We start from the raw sequence: 20,854 nt of genomic DNA, 5'->3' as shown, positions 1-20,854 counted from the left end.
TCCACTACTGATACTTTATTCCAGGATGTGACATATTTATAATCGACGACAGATTCTCCTTTTTTTTTCCTCTCGATTCGCGAGATGCGCATCGCTGGACGTCGGTGAGACCGACCGACGCTGGACTGTGAGTCAGACATTCTTGAATTATGTATCTGGATTAGCTGATGGCTTGTTTAATGTTTACAGGCTGACACATTCTAGTTAGAATGTTCACGTGCATGACTTGCTCGTACGTTGACACATACACACCGCTATATGCAATCACCGTTCCGCGTATTGAATAATATTTGACGTTCGACACGGCCAGCAATCTCTTGCCAATAGCGTCCCCTATGATTCCGCGTATCGCGTGGCCAGGAGGCCTGTTATTGTTATCGGTTAATAAGATGAGACACGCCGAGCTTCCGGGATGGAGGTATGGCAATAATGTTTCCTCGATGTACGCTCGCGGCGGTGTTTATGTTGTCCAGCCGTGGGGAAGGGGCATTTCAGAAAATATTTGAATGACGGATAAGTGCATTAATGAGTTGTCAAGTCACCTCTGATAATTGCATCTTCGTCTAAGCTGATGTATACGTTCGATACTCTTATTAATCAGTTAGAAGTCAACGAATTTTGTCTGAATTAAATTCTTAAAGATCAGTTCCAGTGAGGCGAGGCTAGGCTACTTGTAGCATGCTACAATAGTTTTTAAATTAATTAGTGGATACATATTTGTTATAATAATTGAAAAATTGCTTTAGAAAGTTCTCTTGAACAAACCGCGACACGATTTTCTAAATAATTTTTTAATTATTGTGAAGTCTGTGTACACTATTTAATTTAAACAATATTGGGGCATGCTATAAGTCGCCTTTTGTTCCTTTATTGGGTTGACGCCTTTACTAAAATACAAATTTAGGCATTGGTGTATGTCTGTCGTGGAGACTTATTCTACTGCGGGTGTACATTAAAAGGTCAGACGCAGGAGTTGCAGTAGAATATGTCGTGAGCAATATTTCAGGCTTTTAAATTCTTTACAGAATCACCACTTCAAATTTCTACCACCTGTTGTCGAACACCCTAAATATTTTGGTATTTTTATTATTATTTTTATTTATGATGTCATTCATACAAAATACTTATATTCAGTTACAGGTTATATTCATTTTTTAGTTTTTCTTCTATATTCAATTATAAAAAGAATACCCTTATTTATCTCTATTTTCAATTTTATAGACTATTGATTGTAAACAGCTTACATATAAATGCGTACAAGAGTGTTAATCCATTATTTATTTTCATGTATTCGTATCTCACTGTCCACAAATTCAGATGGTGAAACAATGCAGCAATTCGCAACGATTTTCGCGTGACAGAGAACTTACGTAAATCCTCGCGCAGTCGAACTTTCGATTACTCAGACAGCGAGGCAGCGAACTATATAATTAATTTACTCCCATTGCCCGTTCAATTCAGAAAATCATATTAAGCTTCTCCTGTATGAAACATAGCATTAAAAAGCGGAGCTACTCACCGTTAAACATCTATTATGTTCGCATTTCTTCGAATGCCCCCTCTATCCCAGAATCGATTTCTTTTTTTTTTCTGAGCGAGAATAAAAGTCACTGCATCAAATTCCTATTTTGAAATTAGCCCACATTTAACACTTTCTCGTGTTATGAGTGCTCCACTAATCAGAACGTCAGATCGCTGACGTAAGAGAAAGAGAGAAATATCACTGTTTTAAAATGATTTTTAAATGAAATTGTGAAGCCTCTTGAAAATCAATAATTAATTGGGAAATAGCTAAAAAATATTGTGGTGTATACTGTGAATTTTCCAATATTTGAATATTCAAAGTTTCCAAATTTTCAGTATTCGAACTTTCAAATTTTCAAATTTATAAATCTTCAAGCTTGCAATTTTTTGTCTGGTTAACTTTAAAAATTGTCAAATTATCAAAACATTAAGTTTAAAATTTTTCAAGTTACTTAATATTCACATATTTATATGTTAAAATATATAAACTACTGAATTTTCAAATTTTTCAAAAAGATAAACCACATGGAGCAACTGAAAAAGTAATGAACTGACAAAATAATGAATTCCCATTCAAAATACACCAAATCCAATTAATGCAGCGCTCATTATACCGCCTTTTTCTTCACCATCCTCTATCTAGAGTTCAAACTTTAGATCTAGATTATCTTCAGTTTTTCGATTTGAAAATCAAATTTCCTATTTTTTTTTAAGATAATATTTACTGCTGTACTAAGTGGCAATTTCTTCAAGAAATATGAAACACTAACAATAAGAAAAAGTTCCTCGCTATTGCTTATGTGAAGACACAATTTGGTACCAGTAAACTCTTATCTAAAGATTCCTTCAACCGACCACTCATATTTCTCTATTAATTCATCTACAGAAAGTTCTACCGTAGTCACCTTACGTTAGCACTTTAAACAAGACTTATTACTCCTGTACTAAATGGCAACTTCTTCAAGAATTATAGAATATTAACACCAAGAAAAAGTTCCTCATTATTGCTTCTGTGAAGACACATCTTGGTACCAATAAATTGATAGTTCTCTCATCCAGTAAACTCTTATCCAAAAATTCCTTCAACCGACCACTCACACTTCTCTACCAATTCATCTGTAATATTCTACAGGAAGTTCTACTGTAGTCAACTTTCATCAGCACTTCAAGGAAACCCTATTATTATTATACCAAATGGCAACTTCTCTAACAATAAGAAGACCATCCTCATTATCGCTTCCCTGAAGACACATCTTGGTACCACTAAACTGATATTCCTCTCACCCAATAAACTCTTACCCAAAAATTCCTTCCATCACTCACACTTCTCTATCAATTCATCTCCAGGAAGTTCAACTGTACTCCCTTACGTCACCACTTCAAACAAGACCTACCCAAGCCTGTCAGAGACAAGAAGATGCCGAGGCGCGCTTAGCCTCGCAAACTCAAACAACGAATGTGTTCGCTGGAATGCTGTCCGGGTCGAAGTGTGCGGCGTGGTCGTTTAACGCCTCCGTTAAGATTTATTTCTCGAATTTGCAGCCATCGTCCGCGGCCCGCGCCTGAACGCCTCGCCTCCGCTCGCCGCGTTTCCCGATCCTCCGAGCCCTCAGGGTAGATCGCGGTCGAGCGAATCCGCGCGGCTAAATTTAGCGCAGGATAATTTACCGGATTCTGCTGAACGACTCTTTTACGAGCGCTCGCTTTCGTGGACTTCCGCGATCTTCCCTCGAAATTATCGGCCCCCCCTGAAGAGGACAACGCGCCAAAGTAGAGCCAGGAGTCTCCCCTGGAGTTCTCTTCAACTTCAACTCGAGATTCACCTGGGGATCGAAAAACCACGGGGAAATAGACTCGAACCGGTTCCTCAGGGAATGTAAAGGTGCAAATACAACAGGGTTCGCAAACTCGTGAATAGTAAAGAAATTGAGTTTCCTGGAAATCGTTTCTTCATCTGTGAATGCACCAGAGTTCGCGAACTACTCCAGCACAATAAGGAAATTAAATTTCTTAGAAATCGTTTCTTAATACACCAGAATTCGTGAACTGCTCGCGAACAATATGGAAATTAAATTTCCTAGAGATCATCTGTTAATATACGAATATAACAGAGCTTGTGAACTGTTCGCGAACAATATAGAAATTACATTTTTTAGAAATCGTTCGTTCGGATACTGTTCTTGGTGTTCGTGGAAAAATCGAGAAAGGATCAGTTTGTGAACCGTGTTCTCGAACTGTTTGGTGGTGTAGACCCAGCTTAAGGTATGCCTCGTGAAACGAGGAGTCAAACCGAGGATTTCCAACGAGGATAGAAGCGTGTTTGGCGAATGGAAGCGCAGGCTCGCGTGATCGGCGACTATCGGTATTTCATTTTTCGCATCCGCTGGCGGCCGGTTTGCGCGTTTTTATTCGAGGGAATTAGAATCTTTGGGGGGAGACACAGAAATAGATTGAGCAACGTCTGTGCGTAGTATGGTGGTCTAGTTGAGGACTCTCACGTGGAATGGAAAAGATTGTTAATTGGTTGGAATTTAGGAGTCAGTGACACTGAGATTATCTTGTAATTCCTGTGGAGCTTAAGAGACATAAACTGGCGAAGTAGATTGATAGTTCTAAGTTCCTTTGAGACGTGAATTTATTCCTTTTCCTCCTTAATGTGTGTGATACGGAGATAGTGTTACAGAATTTCTTCATATTACATATGCATGCTAGTATTTCTGCAGTCGGAGAGTTAAACAATGTTTTGCAATCGTCTTATTGATCAGTTCTTATAATCGTTCTACTCCATTAATCCGAGTCTACATTCTCAGTACTAAAAGTATTGAGGTTAATGTATGTCTATTTTTAACAGTGTATGAAAATGTTCAGTTATATGAAACTGTACAGGTACTGATCAATTACTCACGTATATTGATCATAATGGATATCATTTTGAACCTTTACATTAAAAACTCGTTGAAGAATATCTCAATAGGTGTTTATATGTATGTGGACCTATACAGGGTGTTTCAGAAATACATGTCAATATTTTAGAAGTTTAAACTATATACTAAAATAAGCAAAACATTTTTTTACTTATTTTAGATTGTAGATGCAGTTCCTGAAGTATTGATACGTATTTCTGAAACTCTTTGTATAAGATGAAGCAGCTCAACTTCATCATAGTCAGCTGCCCTGGGCATAATCTAGATTCAATTTCCCGAACAAAAGCTCTTCGAAACTAAACCATGTTTGCACTGGCGCCAAGATTATTGCGGAAATGCTGTCGGCAACTATTTTGCATTTAAGCCTGTAATTATGGGAAAACTTAGCGATACATAATCCATCATTTTGTGCGGATGATTGCACGTTTCAAAACCACTTTCACGCATCCTCCTCGTACTATTCTGTCTAGAGTACGTTGTCTTAGATTTATCAGAGCCATCAGTCTTCAGGTTCTTGAAAAAGAAGTCTATCTTAGAATTATATCCCGAAGTTACGCCCTGATTGGTTCTAAAATAACGAGTATGTAGACGTATGTAAGTTTAGATGGAATTTGTTCAGGTAAATTCAGTCGAAATAACGAAACCGAATTTAATTACTGACAAAAATTCCAATAACATCAAAAATAAGAAGAATGTAAGTGAGAATTAACATAAATGAATTTAGGTATTGTTCTAATTAAAAAATTATGTAGTATTACTTCGATATTTTCAGCCTAGATAATTACAAACGAACCTCGTTTGCTGCATTTTATCGAAAAATTGTTGCTATATCAATGGAAATAAATTAAACAAAAAATGGCTGTAGAAAGACAGAGCAGTCTGAAGGTATTTACTCGGTGATCTCGATACTTGTACACGTTTTCAGCTTATTTCTGTGCAACCATGAAGATCCTAATACTCTAAAATTTTAATGACCTTAGTTAAACGATAAACATTAATATCATAATTAAGCATAAAGTGTCGTTACTGATGATGCATCAGATTAATCCTTGATGAGCTTAGCTGAGCGATAGAACTTAATATCATAATGAAATATAAAGTATCATTACTCGCTGACTCTTCGAGTTCATTGCTAGAGATAGCGGTGATATCATATGTTTCGATTAAGAGGCATTCCGACTGACTTTTCTCTCTCTGGCTTTCAGGTACGGTGAAAAGCAGCGGCGAGTAGACAGTCAAGAACTCAGTGGTATACAATTGCTCTCTGCAACTGCTTATCAACTGAAGAAACCGTATCAGCAGCTTCTTATACCTATCACAGTATGGATTGGCATGGAGCAGGCCTTCATCGGGGCAGACTTCACACAAGTAAGTAATTCAAAAGAAATATGTATAAAAATGAAAATCACTGTTGAGACTGGCAAGAGAACATCTCAAAATGACTATGATGAATTTCAGTGAAACTCTAAATATATGTATATGAAATATTGGAATAGTTTATAAAATTAAAATTTTCAAACATTTGAATATCACATATACCTACAATTTTTAATTACTCAAATATTCAAATTTTCAAATTTATTAAGCATACAAACTTTCAAATCCTCAAATGTTTCAAGGCGAGGTACACAAAGAAATCCTAATTATTAATATTTCCTAAACTACTGGCCTCCTATCTCGAAGAAAGGATATCTTTTTATCGAGCTCATAAAGAAAACCCATGGGCGTAGAAATCTCTTTTAGAATAAGACTAGGTATAAGTAGAGAAATTTCACTTTAAAGCGATATTGAACGTAGACACTTTGTTAGTTGCATGTCTATACATGTCCCATGAGAAGTCTCCAAGAAACCATTAGAGACAATGTTCTCCAGGTGACTTCTCATGCTCTTCCTCAAAAAATGTGTATGTAACGTTACAATCACAGTGTTCATGCACATTACCTACATTTATAACACAACTTCAAAGTGAAATTTCTCAAGAACAAAGGCTCATTTTGACGAACAGTACGAGACTGTTAATACACTATGTATATACTACAAATTATACCCAGCCTCGTCCTAAAAGCGATTTCCATGCCTCAGAACCTTCCCAGTGAGTAAGTTCTACAGGCCAACAGAAGTTTCATTCAAAAGCGTGCGTCACACTCGGGGACCCATCGCCGCAGGAAGCAGCCTTACTATTTAGACGGAGATGAGCCCAGCTTACATCCAAAAGCCATATCCTGAAATCGTTAGCGATTATGCTCGTCACATGCAGCACAAAAAAAAAAAAGAGCGCATGGATCACCTGGATGCAAGCCGGATACAGAACGGCAGATTCATGATGCGTAACGGCCATGCGAGGTCGTAGCAATTGTTCTCCGGAAATACATGCTGCTGATCGCGCAGATATGCTGAAATATCGGTCGAGACACGCATCCTTTCGGCTTTTAAACCGTCGAACGAGCAGACAAATTATAAGTTGTATAATGTACGACCACTGTGTGTCTAGTGTGTCCAGAGCAAAGCTGGAGAGAGATAGACTGAAAGGGGGAGAGAGGACAAGAGAGAGAGAGAAGGTAAAAAAAGGAAGAGGTGATACAATTTGGAAGGCAAACTCGTTTGAAACCTGTTCGATGACGAAATATGCAACAGAGTGGTCGATGGAATAAAGTAATCAGATAAAATGCTACCGAAGGGAATCACGATCCTCAGACGCTGGCTTCCACTGAATCAGCTGGCCTGACACGATATAAATAGACCAGAATCTTATTCTTGCAGCAATTCCCCGATACCACTTCCATACCTGGAATCCCGTGAACCAGTATTTCTTCTTTTTTCCCTTCTTTCGTTGTTCTACGTGCACCGACCGCGTTACGCCCGTGTACGTGCACACAGATATGCAACCCGCGCAGACCTCATCAAACGCATCGTTGCGGCAGGCTTCTGCGCCAGCGAAATTTCTTCGATTTGGAAATCGAGACCTTCGTAGGCCTTAATGATAACGTATCGGTTATGACGCGTGACACAATGTCTGATGCAATGGAAGGTCCTTAAAATCGAACTGTCAGAGAGATGCTGCTATGCCAAGTATTTCAAGGTTCTTTTCTGTCGAAGATGTTGAAAACACTGATTTTTAACGACTCGGTACTCTGGCACGAATAATTTCTATAATATAAAGACAAAATTTAAATCTTTTATCGATTTCAATTTTTTAAATCTTAACAAATTTGAAACCCAACAAAATTTTTAAAAAATTGAAACCAGAAAAATTCCAACAGTTTTGGTTCCACAGATGAAAATACTCTCTTTCAAAGATTCAAAAATTCAGAAAGGAAGAATAATTAAGATTCTAAGCTTCTAATGGTCTTTTTAAAAACTCTGTGCATCGTTGCATCCAGCATTCCCACAATCTTGCGTCTTTCTTTTTTCAGGCATACATTTCCTGCGCGTTGGGCGTGCACAGAGTGGGCTACGTAATGATCTGCTTCGGAGTGGTGAACGCCCTCTGCTCCCTGGTCTTCGGATCCTTAATGAAATTCGTCGGCAGACAGCCGCTCATGGTGCTGGGCGCCATCGTCCACGCTAGCCTTATCGTCGTGCTACTCCACTGGAAGCCTCACCCCGCGAATCCCTACGTTTTTTTTACGGTTTCCGGTCTGTGGGGAGTCGGCGACGCAGTGTGGCAGACGCAAGTTAATGGTACGTGTACACTAAAATAGTATCTTGCTCGATCACGATAGTGTAGAATAAGTATACAAAATTTCAAGAGGTGATTGTGCATGAAACAAAAGCTATAAGATGAAAAAAACCAAGGGTGAGGAAATTGTCTTCTAAGCCTTGTTTTCGAGTTATTAATTGTGAAACAAGTGGTATTAAAATGCCTCTGACATAGAAACTTATTCTACTGATTGGCACACTAGGTAGGATAGACACAGTGGAATCAGTAGAATAATGTGTCTGATGTGGAGACTTATTCTACTAGTTGGTACAGTAGTCAAGGCAGACACAGGGGAATCAGTAAAATAGTGTGTCTGACACTGAGATTCATTCTACTAGTTGGTACATTAATCAGGACAGAGACAGTGGAATCAGTAGAATAATGTGTCTGACGCAGAGACTTATTCTACTGACTCGTACAGTAGTCAGATCAGACACAATGGCATTAATAGAATAAATCCCTATGTCAGACACATTTTACATGTTTCAAGCGGTTTTTCAGCAATTAATAATTTGAATATGAAGCCCTGAATGGGATTTGGCCAACCTTGATTTTCGTCTTACTTTAGCACAAAGAATCACTTCTTAAAATTTCTGACATTATTATCGAACTCATATAAAGCGTCAGACTAATTTCCTAAAAAAATTACTGTTTTTGAATCATTATTTCACTCTTCTTTAAGTTCTATATTAAGATTGATAAAACCACACAAAAACTCATTTGCTTCCGAAGATACCTAACCGATGGCATAAAGAAGAGTTACATAAATAAAATCGTGGCTTCAAATGGGTCTGAAGACCTTGATTTTTTAGTACTTTCATTCTTTTAATATATTTTATTATTAGTAATCTGCAAGGTCATAAAAATTTACTACAGTATTTTTATTCGTCATTTAGGATGCTCATTCGACCCACGACCCCACTTAAGGATTAAAAATTTCATTTCTATAGCTATAACTGTATGCTTGTTAATTTCCATTTATATGTTTGAAGTAAATAGTGTGTCTGAATGCACAGTGAATGGACAGTAAATTATTGGGGAGTTCCCACAGAGTTTATGGTTATTTTACAATTGTACTCACAGGTTCTGCCTGTTTTCAAATTATTGCTTAAGAGTTAATACTTCACACACTTCACGTCCTGCTAGACCTGTAATTACTGCTTAAGTACTTACTAATACTTCACATACCTATTGCGCCGCCTTCTTTCATTCTTTACATAAATAATGTTCCTTCAATACTGTACTTGTCTTTTTAACTACTAATATTTTAGCTTTCTTCCATCCAATTAAGATAAATAGTTTTTAGATTGATAAATCAATAATATGTGCCAGTAATTATGAAAATAGTCTAAGTAAAAAATCTCAAAAAGTTAGATTTGTCACTTGTTTAGTGTTGCATGGATTTACATCACAAAATAAGTAATACATCCAACCTTTTTATATTTTTCACTTAAGCTACTTCCATAATTACTGGTACACATCGTATTAAACAAAATTATTTGCTATTCTGAGAGTGCACGGTACACAGAAATAAACTGCTTGTTATTGAATCCTGAATTTTTAAAAACTTGTCAAATGTTGCACATTTAGGATAAGTACCAGTTATAATAAATAAAGAATCAAAAAATTGAGAATCAACTATCTGTACAATTAAAGTAGAAATGCAAACGAGGTGAAATAACTGTGAAGATAGAATCAATTTAATCCTCCTATGGAAGATTAGGTAAATTAGGGACATCGTAAGAAAAAGTACTTATTTCTGCTAAAGTCAGAATATATCATATTTCAGGTAGAATTCCTTTGACTTATCAAATGGTACAGGTTTCGGCTTCAATTCATTTGTGAGGATAAAATATGGCCTCTAAAGCTTTCATATAATCCTATTATCTTCGATTATACCCGATCTACCCTGCATTATAAGCACGAAAGGAGACAGTGGAAATACATGTGCGAGCCGCTGAGCATTATGTTTGCGCCATAAATCAGTCACTGCCCTTTCTCCCTCCACTGTCGAAAGGAGTCGCGCGAGTTCAGGTCCTTGCGAATTAAGTGGGAAGGTCAGTCTTCCAATGAACGTTCCAGTGATAACTCGCGTCGACAGTTTACGATATCTCTTCTGTCTATTTTTAGATTTCTATTTTTGAGCATTTCTAAATTTCATCTTCACATTTCCTCTTCGGTTTTTTAAATCCCATACCTCTTTTTATAGATTACATGTTCTGCACCTTTCGCCTCTCTACTTCTTTTTGTCACTATTTACGATTTATTCTTGTATTTTGGTACAGTACACTTTGGAATTTTTAATAAAAATTGTTATCAAGTTCTTCCCCTATAGTCTTCATATACATGGTGGGCTAACTCAAATAGACCAACTTAAATCTTGCTTGCTGTTACAGCAGAGATAAAATTGTCGGAAGAAAATATTGTTTTAAAAGAGACATAATCTAGAATTAATAAATTCTTTTTTATATGCAATACCTAAATATGTATATCTAACCTACTATATATACATCAAAATTTTAAGTAAAAAATAGCTAATTAAACCAAAACATAAGGTACAAATAATAACGTAAGTTGCAATTTCAATGTCCACTAGTGTCAATTTGTCATTGATCTGCGATTCTATATTGAGACAACCTGTAACTCTTTCACTCAATTTCCAGGTCTCTATGGTACCCTGTTCAGGCGCAACAAGGAGGCCGCCTTCTCGAACTACAGACTCTGGGAGAGCGCTGGGTTCGTGATAGCCTACGCGTACAGCACCCACCTGTGCGCTCGTATGAAGCTGTACGTGATGCTGACAGTGCTGATCATCGGCACCTCGGGGTACATCGTGGTGGAGTTGCTCCACAGGCGCAAACAGAAGAGGCTGAAGGCGATCGCCGAGGACCCCAAGGCGGCCCAGGCGGAGGCGAACCAAGTGGAGGAGACGGACGACGAGAAGGATGATATCGACGACGACATCATCATCACGCACCTCTGAGCGACGCCTCCCGACGAGGAGTCCTCTCGTTCGGGGCTCGATCGACTCTCCTCTTTCATCCTTCCTTATCGCTAGAACGAACGCGGCAGCCTTCCACGACGGCAGCGACGAGCGTTGGCGTTGTCCAGAATAGAGGACCAAACCTGGACTCGTCCGCAGGAAGCTCGAGGACACCTCCATTTGCAGAGCAATCGGTGATCGGAGCGAAGACGCGAGCACCCTCCTTGGGAGGCTGTCCCCTTGCCAAGACCCAGAGAACGCGCCAAGAGTCGACCCTCGACCTTCCTCAGTTCCGTTTCATCTGGAAGCTGCGCTGTCTCCCGTCTGTGTTCGTCTTGACGCGCGAGAAATCGCGCAAGGTCGCTCGTCGGTAAAAAGTGGACGCAGGAGGACGAAGGGGAACCGACTCATGCAAAATTAATGAAGGATAAGGAAAGCTCAAGGGGGTACCTCGCGATCAGTCCCACGTGAGATTCGACACGACGAATTCCCATCTGAGAAGGACACTGTCGTTGCTTGCCTTTCACGGTGCTAGAAGCGCGTCCCGATGCCATACTTGTCTCCCCCGATTGTTACGATTAAGTGACCCAACCCCCGATAGCATTGAGACAAATCATCGGACGTCGAGAGGTGGACCATTAGGCGAACCGACGAATTCGACTCTGTCACAGTACAAAAGGTAACAAAGGTTCGTCTGGGCGAACTTGGAACGATTCGAGCACGATTCGAGTGTGCCTGTAAGATGTCAGAATCTCCGTTGCCGCTATGTGGAAGCGCTTCGTAGCAGTTTGCCATTAAGCTCTTGTCGGAATTGTGTCTCGATTTTGTGATATGGATCGAAGATGGTCCGACCGCGAATCCGCTTATCTTGTACATAGAAACGGATAGGGATTGTATATGTGGAGGTGAATGTTCCGTGAACATGTTATTCCTGCGACAGATACGACCCTCAACAGAGTCCGATTTTGCACCTTACTATTCGCGACTACAGGTGCACCGAGGGAAGGCTAGACCGAGCCTGCCGAGGGGTCCGAATTGGACACCGAGTACAATATTCAAATTCTGTGGTTCTGTAAACGACAACAGGTGTGCTTCGCCTGTTCCAAGGGCACGAGCTCTGATGATTCCAGATTAAGTGGTCATTCGTTGCATTGGTTCAAAAGCAGGCTGGGTCTGTTATCCAAGCAAGGCTGTGCATCTGCGGGTCTGATAAATCAGCTGAAACGTTGCAAGTATGCAAGGACGAAGGAATATTAGGCGAATCACAGAGCGCGTGGGATACGAGAATCGTATGGATTTTCTCCCAAGGAGGTGATAATTTAAAATTGCTTTGAAACGTAGAAGTGAGATCGAAACGAGAGTCTTAATCATGTTAAGAATAATATCGAAATGATCACCAAGTGGTTTAAGATGTAAGGAACATTGTAGTCGATAACTTAGTGATAAGTGTGCAACAAAATTAATTTTATAGATCACAGTTGTCTCTTAGGTTATTCAAAGAAAGCAAACGATGCGCGTGTTTATGTACAGGAGGGGTCCATAATCAGGATCTGATCTAGTGACTTAACGACCTTTTGAAATACTTAACGAGTGCAAAGAAATTATTTTAAAATATCATTCGTAGGTTTTTGCAAGGTTTTCGATATGATAAAAATCTGTTTATTCCATGAAGTTTTTCACAGTTCCATATTCCGTCATCATTGTACAGTTAAAAAATAATATTGTGATGAAATGTGGAGCTTTGTAAACTTCTGGAAAACATTATAGAACAAACTAGACTTTGTAAGACACGTATCTCGCTGAAAGATGAATCGGTTTCAAAAGGTGCAATTTGCATGATATAAGCTCGTTATTACCAAGTCGCATATATCGAACACCCACTGTGTACTATATTTTAAAGTCCATTGTTTGAGCTTCTATTAAATATTATAGAAGCTATAAAATAATGCAACTCTACCTTGATTATTATCCCACTGTTGTACATAAACATATCGTACACTTGCTTTCTTTTCATTGTTTGATAAATATTCGTAACCAGTCGTTGTTATCGTAGAACCGAGATGTATCGTTATACGTAGAATCCCAAGAAGATAGTGGTATTCTATTCCGAAGTTCGAAATCAGTATTCGTTACCCCCGATCGAATTATATTACGCGTTAGTTTTAACAATTTCTCGACGATCACGTATGATGAACATACTGACTCTGCTCTGTATTGTAACAGCGTTTTTCTCTATTTTTCCCCCACAAAAATATATATATATTTACATAGATATATATATTCCGTCCATCAATCGATAAGATTGCTCAAGAATTTTTAACATAAGATTAGAGTATCGAATAAAAAAATGTGTCCACTTACACCTTTTTTTATACGTTGCCGTTTCGATGGAACTGCTCGAACTACAAAATGTCTGCCTTTCTTAACAAAATAGCGTCGCTCGAACAAAATTCCCAGAAAACGTTCACTTTCCATCGAACGGTTCCACTCGTATTGTTAACTGTTTTTCTTTTTTTTTTTTTTTTCTGTTAGCTCAATAGACATAGAGAATGGACCAGAGAAAACACTTGTTTCTTTCAACCCCAGCGGAATATCTGTACGACAACAGATATTCACGGGAAAAGTATTAAATAACAATACTCTTTACAGTTGCGCAAAAACGCTCTTCATATGTTATCACATTGTTGTCCCTTTGTCGTCTCCTCGAACGGTCGACAGCGGAGTTCCATTACAGAATTTGTAACGAACGTTTGGTTGTTGTTATTTGTTACCTGTGGCAACTGATCGCGCGAGCGGGGTGTGATTCACAAGACAAGCCATATCGAACGAATTCGATTTACTGTACGCGAAGGATACGCTGTTCGAAGGAGCTTTAAAGACGGTTATATTAACCAGCAACGAGAAATGTCCCGTGGAAAATGTGCTATTTTAACAGATCTGTCTGAAGATCGGTACGTTGATTGAGAAGACTTAGTATAAAGCTAGTATAAACAAATAGAGTTACAATAAATGTTGGAGAGATTTGGAGGAATCAGTATTATCGTAACGTTCTTTACCTTGAAGGGGAAACGGGAGGTTTCGTTATCTATTTAAGATTAATGAGAGAACGGATGAGTAGAGGACCATAGGATAAACCAATTGCTTGGTTTTCAATTTTTAGAGGATATTTATCTCAAAACGAAGATACATTTATCTTTTAACATAAGCAATGAAATTTAAAAAAATATAGCCATACCAGAAACGATAAACTTTTTTTGAAAAATCAGAAGAAATATCTTTTAGCGAAAAGGAAAATAAAGACACAATTGATATTGTCTTTTATCGAGAAACTTTTTCAATAAAAAAGAACGTAGAAATCGTGGATCACTAAAGCAAATGTTTCTTTAATATTTCAGAATGAAACTGAAGAAGTGAATAAAATATAGGAAACAGAAAGCGAAAAATAAATGAAGTTTGAAAAGAAACTGCAACTGAACGAGTGAAAATTTGATGCTGCTGTAAGTACAGAAATAACATTTTGTGTTTTGTAAATTACCGTTTATTTACAGATTTGTATTTCTCAAATAGATCACTTAGGCCACTTGAGCAAAGAAACTTAATGTATACTTAACTACTCTCTTTTAATTCGAATTTCTACGAGTTACTTAAAAATTGTTAATATTCCATTACTCCAAATTGATTATTATTGCAAAATTGTTTCGTTATTAGATTATTTATGAGCGAATGAATCACTTCGAATGAATTCTAATAATTAGCACTAATCATTGACTAGTATTTCAATCGAAGTTTAAATATTATTAATTAATTTGTACAAATTCTTTATGAGTACGTATGTATATATGAGCGTGCATGTTTGCAAAATATAAATGGCTTATTTGGTTTGCATTTTGTGCAAGCTTGTGCCTACCTGCACGTATCGAAATTAATTAAATATTCTCGAACAGTTATATAAACTTTTTTTTAAAGTAACTTTTATCGTTACGAGTATCTAATTGACGTTATTGATATCTCTATATTTTATTCAATTTTTTTAACGAAGTATATTCGTTAAAACGGCTCGCTAGGGCGTTGGAAAAAATTATTTAATTTCAACTTAAATTAAATAAATTTTAACGCAATTCAAGATGCAGCGATCGTTAATAGTTAACAACATATCGTATAAATATACGACAATATAATTAAAAATTACTTACTCATTAAATACATATGGAGCTTCAACCTTATTTAGCATTTAATAATATTAACGTTAATGAAAATATAAAAATTTAATGATCAACAGAATACTTAGAATAATATTGCACATATCACCCGTTTCTATTAACAATGATGCACTAAACTATTGATATCGTGTAATGAAGTGCTCCTTAGTGGATACAATTTAAAGCTAACAATAATCCCTACAAAAAACCACTTCGTTAAATAAAAAATATATATCTAAGCAGTTCACTTTCTAACTGTCATTTGAGAGTGAGATCTATATCTCTTTTCATAATATCATGTATAAAATATAGTGCGATATGTGTACTAAAAATTATACATATAATCGAGATAACGTTAACTATTTTACTGTGCCTAAAAGTAGTATCACGAACAAGAGCAGGAATTATTTCTGTCTTTGTGTATTGTCGAACACATTGAAACGATGGATTTTCATCTCATGTGCGTGGAAAAGGAAAAATCGTTCTGTGTCGCATAAGAACTGATGGAAAATCTAACGCAGGACTATTGTTATTTCCTCATCGTTAATCCGCTTATCGTGCAAACTAATGGCATTCCCATGCGCGATAGCTTATCCCGTTTAAAATTGACTATGCTTTACTTGACTATCATCGATATGTAATATCACTTATTGCGCTAATTTCACAACCAACCGAAATCCATCCCCGTCAATTGATAGAAGCGTTGGTTGAATGGACGATAAAAATCTCTCAATCGTTGTATGGCTGCGGGGTCTATGTAAGGATGGCTACGACCCTTGTTTTTACCTTGAAATCATACATTGCATTTATGACAATTGATGATTGAAAAACGTTTCATTAGAAAACGAAACATACAGGAAAATTAACGTTGTACTTAATGTTTGCACGAAAAGTAAATTAAGTAGAAAGAAATAAAATATTTTTGAATATAACATAATGTCGGAATAAAAACATAATAGTGGGATATGTGCTCTAACGATAAGAGCACAAGATTTTTAGTTTAGTGAAAAGGTACACATGCACTGTTTCATAAAAGAATGTTTCTACTTTAGAGATAATTTCAGGACTGTGAAAATCATCGAGAAATTAATCTCAAAAATGAATCTTAGTACCCAAAATATTCCTCAGCTCTTTTCTCGCTTCCAGAAATTGCTGATTTTAATTTTATGTAGCATATCTTTAAATTTTGGAGAGCACCTAACTTGTAGTGCTTCTCTCAAGCTAATTTTCTTATACTTTTGATGGGATATTTCATAACAAACAAAATAACTTAAAGAAAACACCAAATGAAACAAAATAAGTAGGATATTTTTCTAACATTGACTTACCAAGGCAATGGGGAGTAGGACGTTTCTCAGACTTGAGCAGGCAGGGAAATCCCTTCGTGGCGTTAAAATAAAAATGCTTTTCGCAAATGACCCTCTTGAGGCCTAGGAAGTCCTGAACTCTCGTGATCTCTGCGACAGGGTCGACGATTAATCGTTCGCCAGAGACGAACAGGAATTGCGACAGTGGAAAATACTGAAGCCATCTTTCCAGGTGTCGCGCGTACACGCCAATTTTCAAAGGCACCCACGATGTGTCCACGATTTTCGATCCATTCAGAAACGCCAGCTCCTCGAACTTTGGCATATTGATGCGTTTACTCTTCACTTGAGTATAATCAGATATCGCTCGAGTAACTGGGTCTCGCACCACGAGGATCAATTTCATTAACGGATTCATGCGATGCACTCTCCTTGGTACTTCATATGTCACGAAGTAAGATGGCGTTTTTTCCATCGTGATCTGAGTCGTCAATGTTGGAGGCATTCTATGTCTGTAAAATGAAAATAGACATTAAAATCAAAACATTCAAAGTTGCACCTTAATATAACTCCAAATACTTATGAAACAACCTGTTTTTTTAAAAATGTTTACCATTGATTTTAATATTTGACAATTATTGACCATAACATACCTGTACCAATGGAAGCCTTTGACATAATGGTGATCGAAAAAGTGAACTTCAGATCCAGCAGCGCGGATGGCAGGATGTAATCTTAGAAACTCCAACAAGGCTCTAGTACCGCCCTTCTTGACGCCGATTATCAATGCAGTTGGCAACTGTTTGCTGGGCATTAAGCCCTGCTGCCTCAGAATCTGGTATTTTCTCAAGACGGTCGAGGTTCCTTTCGCGCTGCTGTTGGTCGCCCAAAGCGGAACCACTTGAACTCTTGATAGCTTTGAGCGTTTCGATTCTGCATCGTTTGCCAAAGTAGACTCCTTGATACTTAGACGGTCCAGATTTTCATTGTGCTGAACGTGTACGGAATTTCTGGGCTTCTGCGAGGGCGGTTTGACAGAGAGACCAGCGAGGAGTAACGAATTGTCGATTAGGAAGATCCAGATTAGAATGACCAAAAAGCAGGTTGGGACCAAGATCTTTTTCGACCAGGGCCCTTTTCTAAGTTCCATACTGAGTTTAAGAATCGTCGTACTTCACTGGCATCCTGGATTCCATCATAGCAATCAAGCTTTCAGTCTTCCTCTGCCATTTTGATATGTTAGGATTGGTATTTTTTACGTTTGTCAAATCTACGAAAAAAACATTTCTTGCGTTAGTAAAATTTGGAGATTGAAAATAGAATGGAATAGGTTTTTTCTAAATATTATCCTTTTTCCGAATAATCAATTTTAGACATTTTTGGAATTAAATGCAAATAAAATAGAACATTTATATTAGGAATTTCTTTTTTCATGATTCAACTAAATATGTTTTTTATACAAAGCTAATTTTTCGTATTTTATTTGAGTAATGTATTGATAATTTATGTTGTTCTAAAATGGTAATTCAAATATCTTTTGAATTGCTAGGCTACCCAAGTTACAGCTATGCCATGCGTTTGCCATTATAAAGGGGCCAGCACACAGCATATAATTACTTATTTAATATGCATCTATATCTCATTTACATAATCTATTTTAGCCATCATTTTACACCTGGGTTATTCTAAGATACAAATAATTTAAAAAAAATAGAATGTATAACAAAAAATAAAATATATTCCATTTCTAATTTCTTGTGCGTATTTTATATTTTTACGCGTTTCTTTTGATATCAATAACGTTAAAAAATATTGCAATATTACAATATCATTAATCTATGTAGTGCTCACGTGTTTCTGTATCATTTTGTCCATTTAAAAATGGCGCGGAAGTTTCTTAGAGTAACCTATTAAAATATTTCATATAGCCAAGTGAATAATGAAAATACTTGAAAAAATTATTCTCTTAGTATCTTGACGAATATTACAACAGAAGTTATTACTTCTTGAATACACATATACGTAAAAAACATCTAACCTATAAACAACACTTAAAATCCGTAAACTTTCCCACATTAAGATTCCATCATAAAATAAAAAACTATCCACTCAGGCCATTCAAAGAATCATTAAACTCACAAAATTCAATCGATATGAAGTATGTACAGTATTCCCTCATTATAAACTTCTTACTATATTCACCACATTCTTAAATTCTTCAAACCCAATGAATTATATCTTCACATTCCCTCACTCAAGTTTCTCACGGAACAAGAACAAGGAGCACCCAAAGTATACTCAGAAATCCCTCTCTACAATCCCAATCACAGAAAACTACAAACCTATAACGAGGAAACACTGTATCATCTTATCCTCAGTAACCTGTGTCAAGAATTTTGCAAAAGAACCAAATTATTACAAACTTCCAAAGGTAATCGACGTCTAAAAAGCACATGCTCATTTCACGCGAACGAGAACCTCGACTCGGCGAGTGTCGACGGTGCTGCAGGAATTGTTGCACAAATGTTTGTTTGCACAGTTGCATTAGCTCACCTGCATGCCGCACGATGTCACAAGGCGCACGTTAATTCCCCATGGCATGCGTGGGATCGATTCTTTGCAGGAGCTCGGACGCGAGGATACGCGGTTTCGATTAAAGGAAGTGCACATTTAACGCATTATCAGGCGGCGCGTTCGTAACAATCGATAACGCGGTCCAAGGGAGAAGAAGGGAGAAACGATAGTGGAACGTGTGGCGAGTATCGACGATGCGATTTCATAGCTATCGAGCCGAATAACGCGAGGCCGAATCGAGCCCCATCCTCCTCAGGCTTCGACCGTTTTAGTTGGATTCGAGTGTCATTCAACGTTTGTTAATCCCATCGCGCTCTATGTAAACGTTTCCCTTTCGTACCCTTCACCAACATAGCCGTGTGCCCCGAGTGTAGAGAGCGCGACGATGGCGCCACTCGTTGGACGTGGAGTATCAGGTGAACTAGGCGGCGTACAGTTTAGATCTTATGATATCGAGTGACCGAACTGAACTTTGAAATCGAAAGGATTTCGCTGGGGGAAATGAACCGCGAGAACTTTGAACGTTCTGCCATGGAATGTGAAATATGATTAAAGGGCGAGAGGAAGAAAGAGGAACGATCACTTTTTCAGTGATCACCTTTGAAGATGTATTTAAATAAAGTTAATTAAGAGTAAAGGTAACTTCATGACTCACTTTATGTTATGAGTGATGAAGTTAAGGTCGGTGAACCTTGTTTTTCTATTAGGGGATTGAAATATGGAAAAATGTATTCTATTAATAAATCTGTTATTACTCAATTTTAAAATATTGGATATTTCAATTTCGTGTTAATTATAGTTTATTCATTTCTTTTTATATAAACTAGTAATAATTGCAGTGGTATGACAGGTTAAAGCTGTAGGTTTCAATTTTTATATTTGAAGAACGTTAAACGTGTATTATACTTTTTTTTTATTATAAATACGAACGCATATAATTTTTTACTTTAGCTGTTTAACAATGCAAGTTAAATATAAAATAAGAATTCTTTAGATAAGTATTGTTTTAATTTCGTTTGTCATTTTCATTATGAATGCTTATACACATTCATATTTTTATGAACAGAATTTAAGAAATAGAACCTAAATATAAATTTGATCACTTTTTGAATATTCCCTTAGATAGCACATGACGTGTTGAAGACGTCTATTGTATGCCAGATTTTCTTACAAAATAATTTGGACATCTCAAAAAGGTCTGGCAGCGTACATCTTAAAAACTTGCGTTTTTCGACGTCTTAAAAATGTCTGTTTTTTATCTAATCGTCTAATAGAAGTAGTTTGGATACTTTTAAAACATCTTATGAATGTCTTTTAAGACGTCCTAAAGACATACTGATTTGTAACTTCTGACGTCTCGAAGACAACTTTTAGACATTTTTAGAACTTCACTGGATGTCTGAAACATTTTTAAGACATCTCGGTGCTATACAGACCAACATACATGAAAGTAGTTCGTACATTAAAATTTTCCAATAATACATACACATTCGCAATCTATATATTACACTCTTCTGAAAAGTCTGCCCAAAAGTTAGATAATTAGAATTAATTAAAGTCCGCAAAAAGCATTTCATAAATCATTTTATTACAAAACTCCCCTCAAACTCCAAATAAAAATCCGAAAGCAGCAAGAAAGTCCT

General features: G+C 37.1%; 2 protein-coding genes across 4 annotated transcripts in view; one reads left to right on the top strand and one right to left on the bottom strand.

The window, feature by feature from the left end:
- The window catches only part of LOC143184677 (UNC93-like protein), a 35,772-nt gene extending 24,641 nt beyond the window's left edge, over nt 1-11,131 (top strand). Inside the window, exons 3-5 of the mRNA XM_076387085.1 lie at nt 5,654-5,816; nt 7,862-8,129; nt 10,812-11,131. Coding sequence (XP_076243200.1) covers nt 5,654-5,816; nt 7,862-8,129; nt 10,812-11,131 — 751 coding nt within the window. The remainder of the gene's footprint in view (nt 1-5,653; nt 5,817-7,861; nt 8,130-10,811) is intronic.
- Nucleotides 11,132-14,543: 3,412 nt separating this feature from the next.
- On the bottom strand, nt 14,544-19,595 carry Hs3st-b (Heparan sulfate 3-O sulfotransferase-B). Of its 3 annotated transcripts, none has more exons than XM_076387252.1 (4): nt 19,191-19,595; nt 17,291-17,907; nt 16,659-17,149; nt 14,544-16,116 (listed from the first exon to the last, which is right to left on the bottom strand). In XM_076387252.1, the coding sequence occupies exons 2-4, from the start codon at nt 17,785-17,787 to the stop codon at nt 15,992-15,994; spliced, it is 1,113 nt and encodes a 370-aa protein (XP_076243367.1). In that variant the 5' UTR covers nt 17,788-17,907; nt 19,191-19,595; the 3' UTR covers nt 14,544-15,991. The 3 variants fall into 3 exon arrangements, with proteins under 3 accessions (XP_076243367.1, XP_076243370.1, XP_076243368.1); XM_076387255.1 differs by lacking the exon at nt 19,191-19,595 and adding an exon at nt 19,061-19,152; XM_076387253.1 differs by lacking the exon at nt 19,191-19,595 and adding an exon at nt 18,980-19,096.
- Between the last annotated feature and the right edge of the window lie 1,259 nt (nt 19,596-20,854).

Source organism: Calliopsis andreniformis, chromosome 10, assembly GCF_051401765.1.
Source record: "Calliopsis andreniformis isolate RMS-2024a chromosome 10, iyCalAndr_principal, whole genome shotgun sequence".
In the NCBI taxonomy this organism is placed as follows: domain Eukaryota; kingdom Metazoa; phylum Arthropoda; class Insecta; order Hymenoptera; family Andrenidae; genus Calliopsis; species Calliopsis andreniformis.
Note: the sequence above shows the minus strand (reverse complement) of the source record. Positions and strands in the feature narration are given on the sequence as shown.